Source organism: Ceratotherium simum, chromosome 5 (assembly GCF_057802395.1).
Source record: "Ceratotherium simum simum isolate JZ-2026a chromosome 5, ASM5780239v1, whole genome shotgun sequence".
NCBI lineage: Eukaryota > Metazoa > Chordata > Mammalia > Perissodactyla > Rhinocerotidae > Ceratotherium > Ceratotherium simum.
Genome location: NC_141904.1, coordinates 80,494,831 through 80,520,265, shown reverse-complemented (window position 1 = coordinate 80,520,265; position 25,435 = coordinate 80,494,831). Strand labels below are relative to the sequence as shown.

Below are 25,435 nucleotides of genomic sequence, written 5' to 3'. Positions count from 1 at the left end.
AACAAATTAGAAACATCTATGTGGTTCCTTGCCTCTCAGTTAAGCTTCTTAAAAAAGAAAAAATGCACAAGATACTTCTACACCTCAAGATCTGGAACATTAAACAAAGAGATAATGATCAGATTGCTAAGTTAAAACTAAGCACCCCATTCATCCAGCATTTGGTCCAGCACCAGGCCGCATCCTTTGCCTCGTCAACAATGCAGTTTGGCCATGGTAGCCCAACCTGGTCACTTTGACAGGGCACTGGGAAGGTTACCAGAGAAACACAACTGATAGAATTGGAAGGCTGATTTAGACAAGCTTAATATCTGGTCTTGGACACTAAAACCCAGGCATTACAAACTGATCTGGAGCTTTGCATCTGTTAGCCAGAATCTCCCAGCTGTGAAAAATTGACTCCTTATACATAAATCAAGCCTCTTCAGAAATAATATTAGCTTCTTGCAAGTGATAAATCAGAAAAGTGAGATCACATCAAAGTTCAAAGTGAAGATTGGAGAGCCTGTGATACAAGAAAGAAAATGGGACTTTTTGTTTCAGTCATTCAATTGCCTTCCAACAGAATTTTACTGATGACCCGCTGTTCCTAAGGTTCCTCCTTCAGGTATATGTATAGAGACTTTTGAGAACCTCAAGGAGTTGCTAATTGAATGGCATTGACTTGTCCTTTACATTCCTTGCCACAGTGTACTCTCAACTATGCCCTACCATTCCTCTGTTGACATCTTGTGTCCCCTCCCCTTGCCCAACACCTTCATGTACATGAGACCTGAATGGGAAAATGTGACTTTTGTTCAGAGTAGAGAAATTCCACATAAGCCCTCCTTGCAGTCTGTAATAGGATTATAATTTATTTGAGTCTGCTCACTTCCCAATACACTGACTTCCCAATGGCTTTAGTGCCAAACCCAGTCAGACCTGGAGAGCCAAACGTGGTGCTGAGCTGGGCAGAGAGCTACTAAAGGCACATGTTAACAAGCTGGACCATCTGAGGGTACGTAACTCACAGCAGATAGCGTGCACCCTGATTTTCAAGACCCATGTGCCAATCAGCTGAAGACAGCTATATTCATTAGGAACTGCTTACAGTTCAAAAGTCAGCAACCCATTATCCTTGGAAGAAACCAGAGTGGTGGGAACACACTGAGAACGCCCAAAATAAAGGAGACTGTGTACAAACAGTATTTCTCGTACAGTGTACGGATACTCTTCAAAACCAACTCTTACTAATGCTCATGATATATATCAACTACTATTGTGTTACAGTCTCACCCATAGGCCCTTCTGTTTACTTGGGCAAGGAGGATGTAGATTGGAGGCAGTGTTCCAAAGTTTCCTCCTCATCAACCATCCAATGGAGCAGGAAAGAGAGCAGAATCATAATTCCCAGGTCACAGCTAAAGTTCTTTGGTATGGGAGGTTTGCTAGCCCCTTTGCAGAGAGAGAAGTGGGTGGGGGGTACAGCTGGCTACTAGCTCTGATCCAAGTTTTTCCCCCAACAGACTGTTCTCACTCTTCCTCATCCCTCAGGTTCTATACTATCTAAAAGTCTGGGTATAGGGAAAGTCCACTTAAATCATCACTGATAAACACATTCTGTCCCCTCAGGGTAGGGTTTCACATCTTAACTATAAAAGGTTCTGCACTCAATTACGATGTATGGGGGTTTTTCCCTACACCACCAAACAGTGCCCTGACACCTGCTAGGTGTCCTACAATTCAACTCAATTCTGACACTACCTACCTGGACAGATAGCATCAGATTCCATAGGTTAAGAGCTCAGTCTCACAAGACTGTCCTCCTCCCCCTCTTCACATGCCAGTTGCAAGCCCAGGTTATCACCTAAGCTTCTGACCTACCAGCTATGGAAGAAACATTTTACCTACTAGATTACTGATTTATTATAAAAGACTATAACTCAGGAACAGCCAGATGGAAAAGACGCATAGGGCAAGGTATGGGGAAAGAGCACGAAGCTTCCATACTCTCTGAGCCCACCATTCTCCCCAGTTCTCCATGTGTTCAACAACCCAGAAGCTCTCTGAACCCCAACCTTTTGTGTTTTTTATACAGGCTTCAATACATAGGCATGATTGATTAAATCATTGGCCATTGGCAGTTGATTCAACCTCCAGCTCCTCTCCCCTCCCAAGAGGTCAAGGGGGTGGCACTGAAAGTTCCAACCCTCTGATCACATGGTTGGCTCTCCCAGCAACCAGCCCCCATCCTTAGATGCAGTCCAAAAGTCACGTCATTAACATAACAAAAGATATCTTTATTGCTTTCATCACTTAGCAAATTCCAAGAGTTTTAGGAGCTCTATGCCAGATGAAACCAAATATATATTTATTATAAATAACAATATCACAACTATCATGCAAACCATTACTCATAAGCAAGGAGTAATATTTCTAAAGCATAAATTCAGCAATGTCACACCCCTTGCTTGCCTAGAAAGCAAAGTTAAGCATACAGAGTCCTCTAAAATTTCACCTCTATCCACCACTCCAGAGTTAGCTCTTCTCATCCTCCTAATCTATACTGTAGCCTCTACTTAACGATTTCCCCCAAATACATGACTATTTTACCTTCTGCTGACCTGCCTGCCTTGACCTAGACAGAAATTTTTGCTAAGGAAAGCCTAGAATGGAAGGATATAGTTCTCCTTCACTGAGCATTTACCATGTGCCAGAGACTGTCTGAAGTTCTCTCTATACCCTAACTCATTTATACAATTCTAGTTTCATTATGCATGCAATTTCTAGTTTCAATACTGTGCAACTAGGTCGATAGATAGAAGAGCACTTGATTAAGTTTCAAGAAAAAGGAGGAAGGGGAGAGGAAGAGTTTGGATGCAAAGCAATATTTTATGGCTTTATTGATGCATAATTGATATATAATATATAATAAACTGCACATATTTGAAGTGTACAATTTGGTCAGTTTTGATATATGTACACATCTGTGAAACCATCACTGTAATCAAGAGAATGAACACTTTCCTCCAAACTACCTTGTGCTCCTTTGTAATTCTTCATCACCCCATCCCCAGCCAACAACCGATCTGCTTCCTATCACTATATATTAATTTGAATATTTAAAAAAATTTGCTATAAATGGAATCATACAGTATATCCTCTTTTTTGTCTATCTTCTTTCACTCAGTAGAATTATTTAGAGATTTATCCTTGCTGTTGGATGTATCAATAGTTTATTGCTTTTTATTGCACAGTAGTATTCCATTTTACGGATAGACCCCAATTTGTTTAGTCATTCACCTGTTGATGGGCATTTAGGTTGTTTCCAGTTTTGGACTATTAAAAATACAGCTACAAAAAAAGTCATGTACAAATCTTTGTATGGACATATTTTTTCATTTCTCTTGAGTAAAGACATAAGATGAATGGCTAGAGTAGTATGGTAGGTGCATATTTAATTTTTTAGGAGGCTGCTTGTTCGAGGAGGTCATTGAGAGGATGCGACTATCAGTTGACCCCAGAGCTAGACCTAGGCAACCAGAGGTTCCTCACCCCCTCTCCTGTCCTTGGAATGTACATTCTGCCCACCGTTCCCAAGTGGGAGCCATTTTCAAGGACATAGTCTTGAGAGAGTAAGGTGGTGTTGAGGCCATCTTGATGGTATACGTGACTGAACCCAGTTAAGGCCTCTATATAAGCTTTTAAAATTCTGGCAGGTGGGTGCAAAGATCTACTCGTCTTGCGGCCACCCAAGACCAGCCTCATAAGTAAGTTCCTTGTCACCTACCAATCTGGAGTAGTCTGCCTCTTTCTTTGGTCTTTCCTTGCCCTCCATGTACGGGGGCCAGTTTGTGAACCAATACTGCTAAACCGTTTTCCAAACTGATTGTACCACTTTTTACATTCCCACCAGCAGTGTATGCGAGTTCCAGTTGTTCCATGTAATCACCAGCACCTGATATCATCCGTCTTTTAAATGTTGTGCTTAGCAATTTAAAGATCTCATTTTCTCTTAAACCTAGAAGTAGTAATAATTATACCTGTTGTGCAGAGGAAAGAACCTAGGACCAAAGAGGTTAAATGATACATCAAAGATGGACAGTGATTAGGTTCAGAGCACCATAGGGTGATGGGGTTGGGAGAATGGCCAGCTTCTAGGACCAGGGGGCAACTGGAATGGGAAAGAAATCCTAGTTGGGCTGCTATAACGGCCTATATAGTATGAGGAGCTCAGGAACCCAAAGCTGGATCTGCCAGGCCCCTGAAAGCTCATACCACATTATGTTCTGTTATAATTTCCTGTGCTTTAAGAAAAGTTCTTTCCAAAAATAAGTGTTCTCTGATGCTCTAAAAATGTTAAAGAACAGAGATTTGTCCAATTATCCTGGTACTAGTTAGAAAGGTGAGGCCTGGGTTCTGTGGCTGGGTCTCTTGGTGGCTGATGTCACAAAGTAAAAAAACACCAAATGGGAAAAGTGGGCTCCAGGGAGGACTCCACGGGGGGCAGATTCAAGGTCTCTTGTTGAGTCTTTCTTTTCAGCAGGAATTTTTCTTTCTCGAGTACCTCTCTGTTCAAACCTTGAATGGTTGGGGCCTTTGTTTTACCTTAGTAAGCTATTTCCTTATTAGTTTTAGCTCAGTTCAGTTTTACACAGGCTCTTGGCTTTTACCTGCTGAACCAGCTTTTCTGGCTAAAGGAAGGGACTAAGATGGTAAAGGCTCCAATTATCTTAGGTGACTGCACCAGAAATTAGCTGATGCATCATGAAGGGAGAACAGAGGACTGCACCATCCCAAGCCATTGGCTAACACCAGAGGTGCAAACAGCTGGTTTTAGAGGGCTGTTTGGAGAGAAGCTCAGTTATCACCAAGGTCACAGCAGGAAGCAGAAAGGAGATAGTTTCATATGCTTCTGATATAAATTTGAACAGACAAAACAAAACAGCAGAAGCAAGACCTCAACTACCAGTATGCATGCCCATCACAGCACAAGTGCACAAATGGCCTCAGCATAAACTATGCATTGCGACATTTCTGTCCACTGTGTTTAGATGCAAGGTGAAGGTTCTTACTAAGCATTCCAGAAGGGAAAATATGGATTTGTGTTTTAAAATATGTTTGTGTGTGTATGTGAATATGTGTGTTGTTACATATCTAGAAGTAGAGTTGTCATACTGTTGACAATCGTCATCTCTAGAGGATGTGCTAATGGGAGTCCTTTTTCTTTCCTCATTCAGTTGTGTTTGGAAAAAGATTAAATAGTGCACAATGTTACTTGCAAAATCCAAAAAAGAAAAAAAAGTCTGTAATTATCTGTTTATTTCAGTAATAAAGCAACATAACACAAAAGGAATATATAGTCTAGTATATAGTCGAGTCTAGTCACATATTCTTTTAATGTTCAAAACGTTCAAAAACAGCTTTCAAATTTGCTCTCTTTCCTAATCTCTCAGGCTTTCTTCAAACCAGTGCCATCTTTTGCCAATCTATTATAATCACTACTTAACTAGTTTTCTTACCTCTAGCTACTTCACCCTTGCTCATCCTCAAGTACTATCCCTGGAATTCCCATTCCAAAATATCCTATGCTTACATTCCTCCCACATTTATAAACTTTTTTTGGATCTCCACAGCTTCAAAGAGAAAGTCCAAACACAGTCCTGAACAATTTTGGCTACCACATCGTTAACTCTGTTACAGAGTCCACACCCACAAAATCAGAGGGGGGTGGAATCGCATCAAGGGACGCCCAGGCATAATTCAACATAAACATAATGGAATAGTCATCCTGAGAAAGGACAGCAGGTATTTCAGCTTACAAGCTGTAGTATTTAAAATTAAGTTGGCCCACCACTTTGAAAAGATGTGATTCTAGTCAAAAGTTTAATTTGAGAATGAAACATTGGAGTCACCTTGTTTCAAAATTTGCTCATAGAATGAGATCTTATTAAATTTTATTATTACACTCTCTCATGTTTGCAAGAGTCAAAGTCACATAAGTACAATCCGTCTGCTCCCTCCATGGGCCATGTGTTGAAAACACCGCCTCTCTACTTTTTCACATGTGATATCATTTCTTACTGGATTGTCATATCACTTTCTCTGCTCGTTAACTTCAGTATACTTGTCACATTTTCTGTGAAGCTTAAGTGGTGTTCCCTTCTCTGTGTGCCCGTCCTTCGTTCTTTGTGCAACAACTGTAGCATGCCTCGCACTGTGCAATGTTTGTTTGAAGTCTCATGTGACCACTAGCTTGTGAGTTCCTGACAGACAAGGACTGTGCACCACAGTCCTTCACGGAGTGCTGGGGGCATAGTAGGTGCTTCTCATTTGGTAGTTCTATTGCTGAAAGACCATGAGAAAATTTTAATCAAATCAAATAGTGTAGAAGCATAACTCCCTAAGAGAACTAGGACTGTTCCATTCTGTACAGGATTTGGTAATTAAAAAAAAAGAGATGTGTAATCAGAGACCAGATAAAGACTAATGAAAGCACATTCCCATTTCCCCGACTATTCTTTACCTTTAAGTAGATTAATCTCAATGAAAGCTATTCATTGGCTTTTGTGCAATGACAACAAACAGCTGGATGAGAAGAGATATCAACGGTCATCTGTGGGAGCCCAATACTAAATCAGAAGTGGCATATGGATTTCAATTCCTTCCATTTCTGATTTATTGGTAGGGGTTGCCTGAACACTGTGTTGATAAGAATTTCAAGACCACTCGGGTTCAGGGGAAGCATGGCATGGTTGATTAGTGATGTCTGCCTTGGGCATGGATAGGGGAATATCTGCCTACCTGCTAAACACTTCTGATCCTTATGTTAGTCCTAGGTTAGTTTTGTTTTGTGTGTTCAGATTCTGGGAAGCTATCTGCTACATGTGGAAGATCAAAATGTCGTGGCCTATAGTCCCAACCCTTCAAGAAATACTCCTGGGAAACACTCCTATCAGCCTGTCCTCTTGCTACCTCTGGTCCCAGGGCCAGTGCCTTGGTCCTGGCTTTTAAGGTCTCTGGCCCAAACCTTGGAGTTGACGCTTCATTTGGACTTTCTGATTTTAGACTTTGTCTTCGACCCTGGATAGTGTCTTTCTGATCTCCTGGTTCCTTGATCTTTGGACCTCCAATATGCTTGGGCTGAGAGTAAATTTATTCCCAAAGTCTCTGAAATTAGAAATCAAGGAAATACTTATAGGATGTCTTCTGTGGATCGGGAAGAAGGTTAGGCAGTTTTAAAAATCATGATTGGTTTCCACTGGCATTTTTCCAGCATGCCTGCTAAAAATCTAGAGTTCTAGGTCACATTCTAGCCCTATCGAACCAGTTGGGAAGGGCAGACATACAATATTTCTTAAAACAAATTCCTATGGGAATTATCATAGACACAGTTTTGAGAACCACTGAGTTAAGGACCCTGATCTGCTTCAGAGATTGCCAACAGTAGCCCTAATTCTGTAGCCCTAATTATTTAGTGGAATAATGCTTCAATGAAAACCAAATCATCCCTTTATTGAAGTGTTGTAAGCTACCCTGGTTCTGTTCTGATATGTGCAGAAGAGCGACCTATGGGTGCCATTGTAGAGGACATAGTACTTTCTTCAAGCCACTATTCTTTTTCCAGCATTTTTGTCTGACCAGGAAATGCCTCAATCCTTTTCTGTCTCCTCTCTCACCACCTTCCTATCCAAACAAACACCTATGCACAGAGGGGAAGACCTCTGAGATCCTCTGATTTCATTCCTTTTATACCAAAGTCAACTTGCCATTTGCAGAGCCAAGATACAGCTTGTCTCCCTGAACATGTATAAGAAATAATGTATTGGCTTACTTATTGGCTAAAAAGTTCTGGACGAATATAGCATCTATAGAGTTTCCCAGATTTTGGCAGGGTAGCCTGTATCCTCCCTACCTGAAGCATGCTTCTTTCCCAGCTGCATGTACAAGTCGCTGTATAGATATACCCACAAGCCAAGCCTTTGTTTTACATGGAAAACAATCCAGTCCTCTAACAGATACTGCCAGTGTATAACAATGGGATATTACCACACTTCATTAGGCCAGCTAGCTCCTACTGTGCTATTGCTCTACCATTTGCAGGGTTTCCTTGAATCATTACAGTCACTGAAGTGCAATTCCTAAAACCTGGAATCATTCTCTCATGGTTAAAGTTTATCTCTTCCATCCCTGGCCACGTGGCAAGATCCTCACTCCAGAAATCACAGGGTTAACAATGATAAAACAAGATAGCAGTAATCTGTATCCTCCTTAACAAAAGCAAAAATAAACTTCTTGGGGGTTAATGTTTTGCAGGAAAATAAGAAACATTTCTCATACTTTCTGCTGTGCTAATGAACTCAGCTGAGAAACTTCACAAAGATATCCCCGCATAATCAAAATGAATTCAATTTCCTGAAACAGTAAATAGTTATTACTGAACTCACTGCCTAATCTTTTTGTTTGTTTTCCATTACAATGGAATTCTTATACTTGAAACAGTTAAACTGTTATATCTAAACAAAAATGGAGGGGCTATGACTTTGAATGTTGCTAGCTTGGCAATAAAGCCTTTTGCTGTGATCTCTCTGTTGCATTTGGCAATCTGCCACCTTCCACAATTTAAGTTCCATGGTTTCATGCATGTACATAAAACACTTTTTAATTGATCACTCATGCTTCTCTAGCTATATGCCTGTCATTGGGGTGTGTGATTTTCATGTACCAATCCACTGTTCTCATTTGGTAATTTAGTACCTTTAATAGTGCCCATCTACCATGTAAAATATTATAAGCCATTGAGAGTCTGCAAAGAGTAACATGTGTCTTCTAAACTGAGATACGGAGCACATTGTTTGAAGACAGCTTAAGTGTTCCTGTAGTCCACTTCTACCAGCACAATGTCTTCTAGAACAACTAGAATCAGTGAATTCAATTCCTGAAAGCTTGTATTATTTTCAGGTCTTTAAATGAGTAAATTATACCCCTTTATTGAAAAGATTCACAGTCATGACTAGAAATGGCTAGAAATGACAAATGAAATGAGAGAGACATATATTGTCAAATATGCATTACAACAAGGCTCATCTATAAAACAATAGCAATTATTCCTGCCTTTTATGTTCCTCAAGAATAAATTTACAAGAAAAGAATTTAATATTCTAACCTGTTGCATGGGGAATTGTGTTTGTTTTAATAACAAAATAATTATTACCTCCATAGGTTTTGATGATGCACATCATTCCCCATAAAAAGTTCAATGATTATCAACATACCAGCATACATTTGGAGAATTTTTTTTCTTCTTCTCTCCATTGCATTTCACTACCCTAACTCATATTTTACTATTCCCTTGGCCCAGGGATAGATAGAAGCAATAAAATGAAAATCAAGTTGGTTTCACAGATAGTAAATATGAATTATGAGTTTGAAACATACTATGCTCACTGAGCATATATTTTAGAAGAACTTCCTCTAAGACATTTTATGACTAAAACCATAATCTGGAACCATTCACTTGTCCTTGGTTTTAGAATTCTATGTGGTTTCATGAAATATTCACTTATTTTTTTTTATAAAAACACAGTCCAAACAGCTTCTGAATCAAACAACTTGGGTAAAAGACATCTTTTTAGTTGGAAAACCAGCCAAATGCCATTAATTCTTTGTATGATTATACAGAGGGAGGGAGAGAGGGAGAGAGAGAGGAGAGAGGAGAGGGAGAGAGGGAGGGAGAGAGGGAGAGAGGGAGAGAGGGAGAGAGGGAGAGAGGGAGAGAGAGAGGAGAGAGGGAGAGAGGGAGAGAGGGAGAGAGGGAGGGAGGAGGGAGGGAGGGAGAGAGGGAGGAAAAAATCAGATTCAACTAATTCCTAGAAGCATAAATTTGTAAATTTGTAGACATTCCTGTTTCAATTCTTGTTTCCCCTGTTTAGGGCACTAAGTCCCTGAATATTTCAAAGTAACATGGAATCAGGCTGGACCCCCAGTGTCCTAACTTCTAATCAAGCTATAGCTGTACTCTCTCCTATTGAGTGTTCCACTTAGCACTCTAGGTCTCAGTTCTGGCTTTGGCAGTACCGAAATTTCAGAGCTGCCTTCATCAAGTGAAAGAAACCACAACTTATTAAGATCAACATATTAGGATTGCCCAATTTGCATATACACAAAACCATAGCCAGATGGGGTGAGTACAGAAGTCAGGTGTGTATGAATCATGTCTAGAATCAACACCTTAGCATTGCCTAACTTGCATGGATGTCAAACCTACAGCTAGACATATATTAACTGCATTAAGAATCAACACAGCCATATTAGGGCTGCCTAATTTACATATTCATAAAAACTTGTAACTATATGGGGGGAGCATGTACACTAACCATATCTAGGACTAACATATTAGGGCCCACTAATTTTGAAAACTTTGAACTTTCACAGCTTGATTACACTTGCTCTACTACATACTGTTCCTCCTCCTGCTGGAAAGTTGAGTCTCAGGTATCCACTCTGCATCACTTGACATGATTAATGTATGTCTAGCTGTAGGGAGCCTAGGGTGGAATGATAACCAAATCTCTCCTATAGTCACCCATCTGGTTTTCTTTCTTTCTTTATACACACACACATACACACATATGTGCAATTGGGCAACTCTCTCTCTCTCCCTCTCTACATATGTATATATATGTAATTGGGCAACGCTAATATACTGTAGAGCTCACATACTAGATCCAATCCACCATGACAGCCTAAACAGCCACTAAGAAGAGAGAGAGGGAGAGCTAGAAATGACCATCCTTATCTTGGAGAATAAGGCACTGTGGCCCTCTTGGCCTACCCCAAAGAAAATGTATGTAAATAGAGAGAGTGGGGAATGAATGAACAGAAGGTTTAATTTAGATAGATTAGATAATTTTATGCTGGATAATCCCATGCTACATTGAATAATTCTATAATAAATTAACTTGAAAAGGCTACCTCTGGTTGGTTTCCAGGGGAATGAATGTAGCACAGTTCACTGCTGATTTTAGACTTCTGTAGCATTGATACCTATTAACGCAGGATTTCTCTACTCTTGGGAATACCATCTGCATATAGAAAACTTCTCATTCTATACAAACAATTTGGTTTCAATATTTACAAAAATGAATACATTTTTGAAATGTGTGATGTGGTGTGCATTTTTACTTACCTTTTCCGCTGACTGAGCAGTCCCAAAAAATATTGGAATGAAGGCAAGCCATACTATACACGTTGTGTACATAGTGAATCCAATGGGCTTAGCTTCATTAAAATTCTCTGGGACACCCCGAGTCTTGATGGCATACACAGTACATGTGACCATGAGAAGAATGCTATATCCCAAGGAGCAAATGATTTGGAGATCTGTAATGTCACATTTGAGAACTCCCCTGGCCTGCTCAGGGTTCATTGTCTTATGTTCATCATAGTCTATGATGATGTTGGGTGGGTCAACACCAAACCAAATGAAAACACCTAGAAGCTGAACTGATATTAAACTGGAGGTGATTGCCAACTGTGATGTTGGGCTTATGAGTCTGGGAGCTGTCACTGATTTCTTGCCCTGTTCAAATATGCGATAAATCCGATTGGTTTTTGTCAAGAGGGCTGCATAACTGATGCACATGCCCAAGCCCAGGAAAACTCTCCGGAAAGAACACACTGCCACATCAGGTTTGGCTATCATTAGGAAAGTGATGATGTAGCAAAGAAAGATGCCCGTCAACAGAACATAGCTCAGTTCCCGCCCGGATGCCCGGACAATGGGTGTATCATTGTAGCGGATGAAAGTGGCCATGACAAAGATGGTGGCAATGATCCCCAACATTGCTAGGAAGACAGGGATGACGGCCCAGGGGGAATGCCACTCCAGTTTGATGATGGGGATATCTTGGCAGCCGGTTCGGTTTTCATTGGGCCGCTGGTCATAGGGGCAATGCTGGCATGTCATCTCATCAAACTGGTACTGGTAGCCATCGCAAGGCTCACAGGTCCAGCAGCAAGGAGTTCCCTTTTGTGTCTTCTTTCTTTGGCCGGGCTTGCATGGTAGTGTACATACTGAGGGCGGGATCTCCCGGACTCCTTTACCCCACTGCATGTCCTCTATCTGCAATATAAGAAATAAGAACGTGCAACAGGTGGATTACTCAAGAGAAAAGAAAAAGAACTATAATAACAAACAGTAATAATAGCAGTGTTGACACTTGACCAGGTTAAGTAACTTACCCCCAGCTAGTAGGAGCTACAACCAAGATTTGACTCCCCACCATTCACTGCATTATCCTTACTCTTCACCACTATAGAGTGTTCCAAACATGTCTGATTCTAAGAATTCTCTGTGGCAACTCTTGAAAACACAAATTCCCTGTTCCCACCCTAGACCTCCTAAATAAGAATATCCTGAAAAAGAGCCTTTGGATCTTTTTAACAAGTGCCCAGAGGATTCTTTTGATCAAATAAATTGAGAAACACTGACACGGTCTCTACTACCTTCTCCCAGATAATAAGCGCAAATGTCCTAAATCAAGTTAAAAACAAACAAAAATCTTAAGTATATGAAAAGCTACATTCATCTCCTCTATTAGCTGCTTTTTAAAAAATTGTTTACAAGTTATTTCGGATGATACTGCAGTACCGACCACCTTCCCTAAAATTCTGTAGGTATCACTACCATGCTCACCGAGAAATTTTGAAGCAAAAGTGACCCTTTTCTATTATTTATTACAGAGGAGCTATAAAGTTCATTACTGATGGCTTTAATTGTAGTAGGTTATATTCTAAGAGATCAGGAAGCATTTGATAAGAAAATAAGATGGTCTGAAATCCTTTGAAGATTGGCCATGTACCTATCCGGAGATGACATTTAAACTAAAACACTGTATTCTTGAGAAGGATGAAAGTGTATTTGCTTAATTAGAGTATTGGCTTTCTGGAGGGGAATTCATAATCAACAGTGTTGTGTGAAATAATGGCATTAGAAAGAAAGAATAACTTTATGATTGGGCTGAAATCTCCTTGTAGTGGACATCTCTCATCTTTGCTGGCACAGTATCTACACTTCCTCTTTCTGGGTATCAGTTCCTCAGGTTTCTATTCTGTGTACTGTCTGTGGGATGGAACTTACACTGAAGCTCCAGGGCTTGCATACAAGACCCAGGCTTGGTCAATGAGGATATTGCAGTGGTTCTCAAGCTTGAGTGTGCATCAGAATCACTTGGAAGGCTTGTTACAACCTGGTGTGTGGGGCCCCACTCTTGGATATTCAGATTCATTGGGTCTGGGATGGGACCTGAGAATATGTAATGTATTTGTAACACAATCTCAGGTGATGTTGCTGGGGATTCTCTAGGGACCACACTTTGTCAACCACTGGTACATTCCAACCTCCTGGCCACAGAGATTGGGTCATGGATGGGATCACTATGAAATAGCATGGAATTTAATTTTGTGACTTTTCTTGAGTTTGGACAGAATAAAAATCTTTGTTTTTGTTGGATTTGCAGTTTCCAGGATGTAAGGATGCTGGTGCTCATGGCTACCAGAAGGAAGGAGTTTGTCAGAAGCCAACACAAAGGAAAGAAGAGTGGAGAGCTGAAGAGAAAGATTATTGATGAGCCTGTTTGAGCTCCTGGATATGACTAGGCCTGAAGCAGAAATTCCGTAGACTGTGCCACTATGTAAGCCAGTAAATTCTGCTATGCTGAAATACTTTGAATTGTATTTCTATTACTTGCAACCAAGAGTCCTGAAAAATATGCATACTAAATAAATAATTTCAGGATCTACAAATTGCAAAAGATGTACTCAGCAAATTAATTTACAGAATAAATTCCAATGATCAAATTTGGCTGATATTCTCCATACCTAGTTAATTGAATTTTTAATACAGTTGAACCAAAAAATAGGTTAGAAAGATATTAGAAAGTCTGATACATTTTTTTTTTTTTTTAATTTCCCCCAAAGCCCCAGTAGATAGTTGTATGTCACAGTTGCACAGCCTTGTAGTTGCTGTATGTGGGACGCAGCCCCAGCATGGCCGGAGAAGTGGTGCGTCAGTGGGCGCCCGGGATCCGAACCCCGGCCGCCAGCAGCGGAGCGCACGCACCTAACCGCTAAGCCACGGGGCCGGCCATGATACATTTTTATATGCATAATTTTAAGAGATAAGGGGAAAGAAAACTAATTTATTGCCCATTGAAATGTCAGTGCTGTGTTAAAACAGGATGCAATGTAGAACAGGGTGTGATACTTCCATCAAAACGCGAATGAGAACTACATTCAAAATATGAATCAAATGTGGTTGACTCTGCAAAGAAATGGCTCAGAGACTAAACTTCATAAAATATCTTAACCTTCTAATGGTTTACTTTAAACTTTAACCAGAGACCCAGGAATCTTAAGATGACTTGTGTGAACTCAATTACCTGAGCACAAAACCCAAGTCAGCACTAATAAATCTAACTAAATATAAAACATAATCATCTCTTTCTCAACATCACCATTTTTGAGGCCATAAGTCATTGGCAGCCATCCCAAAGTCACAAAATTAAGGAAATAATTTGTAATAAGAGAGAAAAAGATATGCATTAACTTTACAAATGTCAAATTACAAGAAGTTGGAACCTAAAAAATTGCTATTATTAATACAAATGTTTCCAAACGTCAAATTAAAAGGTCTTACTCATGGTTAGTAAGAAACATTAACACAACAACCGAAAAAACTGTAAATAAATTTCATTAGCTAAACTTGAGATTGCCTGATTCCAATGCAAGTGGATACTAATATGCCACATGATTAACCTTGATCTATGGGAACAGATGTAAGGCTCATACAAATATAAAAACAAATTATCATTATATGTAATATTTTATACCAATTTCAAATGTTGCCAGCTCACTATCTTTTTTTCCCTTGGAATAAAATAAAATGCCCAGTAATGCTGAAGAGCTTTTTTCCCTCAACTTATCCAAATATATATAAGAGCTGTAACTACAAACATTACGTTGACTGATTACTTAACTTGTTTTCAATTTTCATTTAAAGTAGATCTCAACTCAATTTTATTGTATATATTAAACCAACAAAGTTGCCTCTTGCTCCAAATGAACAAAAGTCTAATTTACTTGCTTTGCCAACAAAAATCATTATTGAAAATATAATCTGTGTTCTGTGAAGATACCAACTGCCCTTTAAAAGCTCCAGTAAGAGAGAATTTTTTTCAAGTGACACACATGATTTGTGTATATCTATACCCATTGACACAACTTCATTGCCTCGTTCCATAAGAAGAAACAGTCAGCTGCAAATGCCCATGGGCACATATTTAAAAGAGAATAATAATTTAGGGCTATGAAAAATCAACAGTAATGTTAATTTACTTTGCCAGAGGGCTAATAGGAATGCAATTTCGTGTTTATTCTGAACTCTGCAACAAAACTGTATTTCAGCTAGCTGGAAAGCCAAAGTTAAGGTACAGAAAGATTAGGGAAAAGGTTAGGATGTTACCATGATATTCTTTAGAAGATATAGTTCTAAATTCCCTAATAGGGATGTATTTTCCTCCTGGACACCCAAAGTTTATGGTTATTGGATACTGGATCTGATCAGTCGCTGGCTCATGGGGAAGGGCTATTGAAATCCCAGCTCTTGGCAAGAGAATAGAACTTTATAGCTAATACCATCAATTAACACCAGGCATGGCACATAGATTATACGGATAGGTGGACCAATGTTTTAGGGAAGAGAAAAAATTATGCAGTTATGGTCAATGGAAGCAAAAATAAGCCTATAGTACAGTCTTAGGAAAGTGTTCTTCACTCTTTAAAAAGAGACACAAAGAAGGGATAAGTTGTCTCCAGTCTTTGAACTTTTTTTTTTTTTTTGATGAGGAAGATTGGCCCTGAGCTAACATCCATTGCCAATCTTCCTCTTTTTGCTTGAGGAAGACCGTCCCTGAGCTAACATCTGTGCCAATCTTCCTCTACTTTGTATATGGGATGCCACCACAGCATGGCTTGATGAGAGGTGTGTAGGTCTGTGCCCGGCATCTGAACCCACAAACCCCAGGCTGCCAAAGCAGAGCACACAAACCTAACCACTACACCACTGGGCCGGCCCCCAGTCTTTGAACTTTGATGTTTGCAAACATGATGTATGGAGCTGCAGCAGCCATTTTGCAACCATAAAGAGACAAGCCTAAGGAATGAAGGCAATTTGCTGAGGATAGCAAAAAAAAAAAAAAAAAGATAAACAGAATTTATTTTGTCTATGGCATAATTATGTCACCAAATTAACCAACACTAATACCACTTCATCCCGGAATTTCAACCATAAAATGGTAAACTCTCCTTAATGGTTAACCAATTCATTATTGGTAGTCTACTCCTTGCAGTCAAACATCTAACATTCTTTCTTGCTTCTGCATCTATGTGTAGACCTTCTGAGTCTGTTAGACAATTAGCCAGTAATTCCATTTCTTACATGGATAGTAGGTAGCTCCAGAAGGAAAGGGAACTTTCAAATCACACATGATCAGAAACACTTATCTTTGTCTCCTGAAAATGCTCAGGTAAAGTCCTGAACTCAGAAAATCAGCTGTGACTCCATCACCACTGGCTCAGACAAAAACAGTGAAAAAGCACCTGTCAGCTAAAGTTGTCTAGCACATGTGTTTGGCAAAGAAAAAGTGGGGTCTGGCTCCAGCAGAGAGAGAGGTACTCCGCAGGGAATGTACAGACCTTATAATTACTAGAATTTTAAAATAAAATCAAATTAGTTGCTGACTTACTGCCAAATGCAGCAATCAAACAGAGAGAGAATTTTTATAAACAGTGGTGCATCCATTTTTATCTAGAAGAGATCTGTTCCTTTCTCCACACAGACATTTTCTATCTGAAAGAGAATTTTGTCACTCCAGGGATATATTCTTCGGTGAAATTCCATTTGCATATTTCCCAAGCTTTTTCTGTAAACCAAGCCGGTTGGTGCTTTGATTGCATAATTCTCTGCAATATTATTTTTACTTATTAAAACCTTAATAGAATGAGCTAATTTAAAAAGAGCTTTCTTATTAAAATGCCATTTGTTCATTAAAATACATTTGTCCTGTCTAATTTATGGAAGAAGCTTTTTAGGAAAAATGCACAGGAATATTGAATTTTTAATACTAGAAAAGAGCCAGATTTCAGTTCTGGTGGGGAGTGGGTAAGGTGGAGTGGCTAGCAAGAGCTTCATAAGGAATTCTGTAGCACCTCAATGACTTCTTAAAAAAGACTCAGCTCCTATTTTTAAACCTTAGGCAGCATGATTAGACTATGAAACAGAATTTTGGAACTGCTATATTACAATAAAAACACTCAATTCGGATTCTACATATTCAAAATTTATAATTATACAAATAATCCTTTTTCTATGTACTCTAGCAAAAAAGTGTCAGACACAGTATTATTAGGATTGGTTTTTAACTAAGGTAGATCCCGGGCATTCATGGAGGGATTCAGAGCTTCATCTCACTCTAAAGCCCCTGGAGGTCCAGGATGTGGACAACTTTGCACAGTTACTGAGACTTTATTTTGAATTAAGCCAGTGGTTCCCAAACTTGCCTGCACATTTGAATCACTTGAGCATCTGCTAAAAACTCCAAATAGAATTTAAATAGAATTAATAACAGAATTAAACATATCAGTGTGTTTAAAGCTCCCCAGGTGTCTTACAGACAAGTTTGGGAACCACTGAACTAAGCTCTCTGAAGGGCTGGGACTTAGAAGATCTTGGTGCTGTTTAGAGAACCTGGTGACTCCAGATTTACTTCTCTGGGCTTCTATTCTTGACCTTGTGATGCACTCTCTCTCATTAAAAGTCTGAATGGGTCACATAAAACACTCAGTTATACTCTATTATGATTTAATGGGAAAGTATGAAGCTGTAGTAGAATTACAAATTTGCACAGTCAGGAAGGTCTCTGGACTTAAGTTTCATAATGTCATTGGCCAAACAACATAAAATGCCCACAGAGGCCAAGCACATAAAAGTAAACAAATGAAGTGGGTGGGAGTAAGAAAGCTTTCTGCCCCCAAAACAACCAAGTCTAAAGGAACACATTAAATTATACGTATATGTGTGTTAAATTATACATCAAGAACAGATTTCATAATAGCACTGCCTAAATGATCTGCCTTTACTGTTTCAATGCTTGCATTTCCTTCAAGTACAAGGGCCAATTTTTGTTTTAAATTTATGTAATGAAAAGCTCCCAGACTAACTGAACAGTTTGCCCCTAAAGTAAATCTAGATTATTTCTCTTTCTTTATGAAACTTTTCTATACCTCTAACTAAAGACGGTTGACTTCACTTGGTTTTAGAACTTCCTTATTTTTTTCTTTCAGAAGAATCAGGAAAAAGCCTTATGTGGAACCTCCGATTTTTTACAACATTGATGCCTTTTAAAAAATACCATAGACTCAGATGGTGAAACCATGAGCGTCTGCTGACACTAGTTAGCTGTCTCTTCCCGAAACAACACTGCCACTAGAGGCACCATCTCCTTACAATTTATATGCTAACTACAAATAATCTTTTACTTATTCCCCCTCTGGGGATGTAGTTCTCTAAAAGATGCTTACCAAAGATTAGATATTCAATCTTGTCTAATCATTAGATACAATTGAAAGTAGTTTTATTTTTTTTGTGATAAGAACTTTTTGCAGTGAAAGATTCACCCTGAGCTAACATCTCTTGCCATCTTCCTCATTATTTTTTTCCTCCCCAAAGCCCCAGTACATAGTTGAATATTCTAGTTGTAAGTCATTCTAGTTCTTCTATGTGAGTCGCCACCACAGCATGGCTACTGACAGATGAGTGGTGTGGTTCCATGACGGGGAAGCAAACCTAGGCCGCCGAAGCAGTGAGCGCCAAACTTTAACTACCAGGCCATCAGGGCTGGCTCTGAAAGTAGTTTTTTTTAAAGCCTGGATTTAAGAATAATTTATAATGTAAACATATTCACATGTGTGCCTCAAAAATATCTCAAATTAAAATTGTTCAAAACTGAACTCATGATCTGCACTGGGGACTGGCAAACTATGGCCTGTGGGCCAAATCCTACCCACTGACTGGTTTTGTAAATAAATAAAAGTTTTATTGGAACATCACTACACTCATTCATTTACATATTGTCTATGGCCTATTTTAGGCTACAATGGCAGAATTGACCAGTTCTGAATGCACTGCTGGCAAAACCTAGACTATTTACTATCTGGCCCTTTACAGAAATATTTGCTGACTCAGGTCCAAAGAAAACAGAAGGACAAAGCTCTAGTGCATGGCAGCCTTCTCTCTCCATAAACCAGTAGTTGGTCGTCTCTGACATGTTCCATTCCCTTTGCCTCCCATATCTAAACTACCAACAGTTTGCATCTCTTGCAGTCAGCTAATTATTTCATCCCACAAACTATATACTAAGCAAGCTTATTGTGCACTAGACTCTGTTTTAATTGCTGGAAACAAAAGAGACAAAAATGAGTGCCTTAGGGAAATGAAGCATCTTTTCTCATCTTTGCTACCACATCTCCTCAGCAAAAGCTTCCTGTGGGCTGTCTTCACCTCCCTTTCCTGCTGGCCCTTTTCTAATCCCATTATCTGCACTACAGCCAGATGGATCTTTTAGCATGTAGATCTAATTATGTCACCTTTTTGCTTAATCTCTTCAATCACTTCTCCTTGCTCTTAAACCTCTTAGATGACCCTGCATAATCTGGCAGGGACACATATCAGCTGGCTTCATTCTCCTGGCTTTGAGTTCCAGGAAGCTTCCTGCCTCACAGTGGCTTTTGTACTGCCATATGCTGTTCAACAACTCTTCAGTTCCCCTGACTCTTGCTCAGGAGGTCCATACCCCACTGAATTAGGTCCTCCTTTTATAAATTCTCAAAGACGCCTCTTCAAAAAAATTTAACACAGTTTGTAATTATGCAAATATGTGACTTTATTAAAGTCTATCTCCTAACTCATTTGTAAGCTCCACGAGATCAGAGCTTCTGTCCACTTTTTCACTGTTGGATACTTAATATCAGGGAGGGGGCTCAATAGCATTTGTCAGATTGAATAGGTGAACGATAGCGTGAAGGAAAGAAAAGATTGACTACTCCTCTAGAAGTGATTTTTCCCCAGCCAAAATTTGGGCTTAACTGTAATTACACTTGATGAATGAATCCATAATGACTTATGTGAGTCTCATCCGTTTTCTGGTCATTTAATACATGTCTATAGAATAAAAGTTTACTGTTGAAATGTCCTTGGCATTTTCTTGAGAGAAGAAAGGGAATTAAATATGAAGTACTAAATTGTCAGGCAGCAGACAAATGAACACAATTAACACACCATGGAGAGGGAGAAAAGCAAGTCATGTGCAATCTGCAGCCAAGAACAAAACTTGATTTCAATAGGTCCCTGACTGCTCTCTGAACACTCTACTTTCTCCATTGGTCAGCTTAGTTACAGCTTAAAATAGAAAGAGCATGAGCTAGGAAGTCCGACTTTCCTGGATTTAAGACAGGCTTCATCACCTCTAGACAGCATGACCCAAAGAAAATAGACAATCCAAGTGTCAGTTTCCCAAGCTTATTTGTTATGAAGACTAAATGAGATAACATGTTCAAGGAACCAGCATGGTGCCTGAGACACCATAGCTGCCTAAATAATTATTAGGTTTTATTAGAATATTTTATGGCTCCAAAGATCAACTTAATCTATGCAAAGAACTTTAAGATGGCCATTCTCCGTCCTTCTCTCTCTCTTGAGCTCTGATTCTTCCAGCCAAATATCATCATCAAATAATGCCATAGTGGCATTTTAGACTCGATGCATCTAAAACTGAATGTATCACCTTCCTTACTTTTCTCTAGACCTCTCCACACACCCTCACATACCAGAGGAGGTAATAACATGAGTGTTGGGCTCAGGTGGATATTGAAACTGGCAAACAGTTAGTCATTGATGATTAAGCAGCTAGTAACCATGGGGGATCAGAATTGGCCGCCTCAAAATATGTCTCTGCCTGAATGACACTTTGGCACCCACCCCCACTAACTAACCAAAGGAGTTTGGGATGGGAGGCCTGCCCCCAGAACAAGCCATTACCATAGATATCTCCGGGTATCTGGGAGGGTCCTTGCTAAACCCACTCTTAGTTCTGGTTACCCTTTATAAGAGACATTTATGTTTGTAAAGAAAATCTCCATTTGTAAAGGTATCTTCTTCCCTGTAGCAGGAAGAAGTGGGGGAATGGCCTTACCTAGAAACTTATCAGGACAGAAGGCAAGGACTTAAATCTGTGTGATAAACTTGCCCGTTGTTAACTGTGCTGTTTAGGCAATATGTTTTCTAACTCCCACTAGTTTCCTATAGGTTACTTCCGGGGCCAGGGACACCATGGTAATGGGTGTTTGAGCTATTTTTTTTTCAGGAATTGAACCTCTTGTCCATTTCAGGCCAGATTGAGACCACCAACCCATCCGCTGGGCCCATGAAGACATTTGTCAATAAGTGACGTTTTGACGGTAAGAAGTTGGAACTCCACCCTCAGGGCACACTAACGCTGCCATTCTGTGAACATGTGTCCTATGAAGAGGCAAGAAGCCTGACTATGCTTGCGTGGAACATCCATTACCTCATCTCTCCTCACCTCCTAACATTTCAGACCACCTTGCCCCCTTCCCCATAAATATTCCTGAGTCCCTATTTTCGGGGAAGCAGATTTGAGATTCATTCTCCCATTTCCACACTTGGCTGCCTTGTGATTAATAAACCCCCTCTCTCTCTGCAATCTCGTGGTCTCGGTGATTGGCTTTCTGGGCAGTGGGCAAAAACGGACCTGGTGTGGTAACAATATGGGCACAAATCTTAGCAGTGACCTTGGCCAAGTCACTTAAGCTCTCTGAAGCTTATTTTTTTTCATCTATGCAATGAAGATAGTAATGACTATCTCCTAGACTTACTGAGAAAATCAACGTATGGGAAACACATTGCTGACACATAATAAAAACTTAATGAGTTATGTCCACTGAAATTACTGTTCATGACTATGCTGTCATCCTTGACATCCCTCTCCACCTTCTCCCCTCCAAAAATGACAATGTTTGTTCCAGTCTTCTTCCATAAACCCCTTTTTTCTTTGTCCCCAAAGACATTGATTTATTAAAGTTATCATTATTGTGTCTTCTTAATTGCTCTCTCTGATTTTAGGTCTTCCCTTTCATTTCTTATTCATTTACTGTCTTATTTCTCTTCATAGTGGTTACCATCTGAAATTAAATATTTGGGTGCTTACTTCTTGGTCCACCTTCCTCTGTTTGAAGAGATCACATCCACGTTGTTTCCGAATGTTCACCCTGTGCCTGGAAGATTGGGTCACAATGGCTATTTGTCATGAAGTTGCCAGAGTGCCTTCCTGGCAAGTGTGGTTCTACTATACCCTGGCTTAAAACCCACTGCCCACTTGACACCGTGCAGATACCTCATTTTAGCATTGAAGTCACTCCAAAGCAGACCCTGACCCTCCACTCCAGCCTCTTCTGCCTCCACCCCCCACATACTCTTCACTCTTTTAGCTAAGGGCCCTGCTTATGCTTCCCTTTAATAGCCTGCAATTCCCTATTTGCACTATTTCGTTTACACTTGCCCTTTTAGCTGTCATGCTTTCCCCCTAATTCTTCAACAACTAGCTCAAAAGCCCCAAATCAAGGCCAGCCTGGTGGCGTAGTGGTTAAGTTTGTGCACTCTGCTTCAGTGGCCCAGGGTTCGCAGGTTCAGATCCTGGGCAGGGACCAAAGCACCACTCATTAAGCCATGCTGTGGCAGCCTCCCATATACAAAATAGAGGAAGATGGGCACAGATGTTAGCTCAGGGCGAATCTCCCTCAACAAAAAGAGGAAGGTTGGCAACAGACGTTAGTTTGTGGCCAATCTTCCTCACCTCACCCCACCAAAAAAGCCCCAAATCTTCCCTGATGCTTCCAAGCTAGAAATGCCCTCTCCCTTTGTTGAAATCTCTTAGCATTTTATCTGCACTAGTCTTCCTTTTCTACTTCTACTTTGAAAACTGGGGCCACTATATGTTTTCTTAAACCCCTCACAGCCTAAAAGATGGAATGGAACCTGGGCAGATTCTATCCCAAGAAAGAACTCCTAGGATCAGGACATAGAGGGATAAAATCCTTAGGAAAAAATGTCTTCTTTTAAGTGCCCTTGAACGCTCTTCATTCCTCCTTTTCGTTTGAGCCTCCCAACGCTGATTTGCCTTAAATGCAACAAACTATACAAGCAAGAACAATGCAAGTTCTCATATCACTGCTACAAAACCTTCTTTTCTAACCAGCTCAGCTATTCATCTTAGGTTTTCACACTCGAGACAACCTGCAAATTGCTTTTCACCCACTCACCTGGGGTGAGTCACGCTCTCTGCCAGGTAAGTGGGGAAGAATGCTGATCAGTCAGGTTACCATCTGAGACAAAAGGGCTTTTGATTTTCTTTCTCTTTTTTTTTCTCTTTTCCCTCCTTTCCATTTTTCTAAGCCTCTGAATCTCTTGCCTCCCTTTTCTGAACTAAAAGATAGAAACTCTTTTTATGCAGATTATTTAGGATAGCTATCCCACATTTCATTCTGATGAATACTAGCCCTGCAACATGATCTTTTGAACGTAGGAAACCACACTATTGAGTATTGCCATGCAGGGGAGCCACTATGTATATTAGTTTATTAAAGACCCTGAGAAGTTTTGCTATTAAGGAGAGACTATGCCTTGATTTAAGCCAGTGCTTTCTAATTCATTGGAGTAGAGAACGAATAATTCTTTCCCCTCCTGTAACATCTATTGTCTCAACATCCTGCAGAATATGTATCCCTGCAACAACACTGTGGAAAACAGTGACATTATTGATTAACTAATACTTTGATTAGGATTCTAGCATTGCCTTTCGGATCTTGTACCTTTTAGAGCTAGTGAAACCTGTGGGGCCGCGGAAAGTCAGAGAACACGAACTGGGTTGTCAGCTCTTGGAACACCAACTGGATCATCTTGGTCTTCTGTGGGGCTTAATTTCCTCATCAGCAAAATGGAGGTATAGGAGAATCAAATATGGTTGTACATATAAGAGTGTTTTAAAGACAGTATTTTAATATTCAATTAAAATAAGTATTTTTATTTCTTTCTTTTCATGTTTTCATTATATATAAGAAGAACAAACTATTATTTCATGTAGCTTTTAGCTTTCTCTCACTCACTGCCTCCATCCCTTTGTCCGTGCAAGGGCTTTGTCCGTGCAGCCCCTGCTGACTGTCACACCCTCTCCACCACTCAAGTTAACAAGACTGAGTCCAATACATCCTCTTGGTGAAGATGTGGCTAGCCAAACTAAAAAGCTGACCTCCATATTATGGGGAAATGGGTTACTGCTTCCTATGAACTGAGCATGTCAGGAAGTATTGTTTTTAAAGCATGTACTGTCCAATGATGAATTGGACAATCATCTCTTTAAGAGACACCTCCCCATTAATCCAAGGAAACAAATAGTTGGGATTTCAGGCTCAGTTGCCAGCTCAGAGGATGTGGGAATGACATATTTGGGTAAGTGGCCTTTTGATATCCTTCACACTACATCTAAGTAAGTAGCCACCTACTGCCGCTTAATTCTGTCCCATGCCTAAGGATTTCTGCAGAAGGCTGTAGAGATGTATGTGCACTGATGTCTATATCCACGTGTATACATATAAAAATTCAGTTAGCTACTCAAGAAATGGAGTCTACTGTCTCATGAATTATAGGTCCAAGAAACTGAGAGAGAAGTGGCCTCTAAACCAAACAGCGCATGCTACGGACTGAATGTTTGTGTCCCCCCCGCCCCCCACATTCCTGTGTTGAAGACTAATCCCAATTGCGATGGTACTAGGAGGTGGGGTCTGTGGGAGGTGATTCGGTCACAAGAGTGGAGCCCTCCTGAAGGGGAGTAACGCCCTTACAAAGAGACCCCAGAGAGCTCCCTTACCAGTTAGGCCACAGTGAGAAAATGGCCATCCATGAACCAGGAGGCAGGCCTCACCAGACACCGAATCCTCTGGCACCTTGACTTTGGACTTATGAGCCTCCAGAACGGTGAGAAATCAATTTCTGTTGTTGTAAGCCACACAGTCTATGGTATTTGGTTATAACAATCTGAATGGACTAAGACAACATATTTGTTTTTTTTTACATCGAGAAGCTAGGTTATTTTCGGAAAGTGAGACAAATGAAGTGTTTATTTGATTCAGCTTATCTTTCCAGGACTGCTGGAAGACTCAAGGGATACGAAAAGTACTTTTTCATCAAGAAAAGTGCATACAGGACTATAGGGCCTATGATGCCTGGGAAGGTTGTTTCCTGCCAAGATTTTGAGGTAGACACAGG

At 40.1% G+C, this 25,435-nt stretch overlaps 1 protein-coding gene across 5 annotated transcripts in view; it reads right to left on the bottom strand.

Moving 5' to 3' along the window:
- The window catches only part of GRM7 (glutamate metabotropic receptor 7), a 442,597-nt gene that overhangs the window by 120,148 nt on the left and 297,014 nt on the right, over positions 1-25,435 (bottom strand). For 4 of the 5 annotated variants that reach the window (XM_087431382.1, XM_087431381.1, XM_087431383.1 and 1 more), the window contains exon 8: positions 11,168-12,103. In XM_087431382.1, the coding sequence (XP_087287508.1) occupies positions 11,168-12,103 (936 nt within the window). Of the gene's footprint in view, positions 1-5,952; positions 7,150-11,167; positions 12,104-25,435 lie in introns of those variants that run through there. The other variant, XM_087431385.1, reaches the window with a different exon arrangement.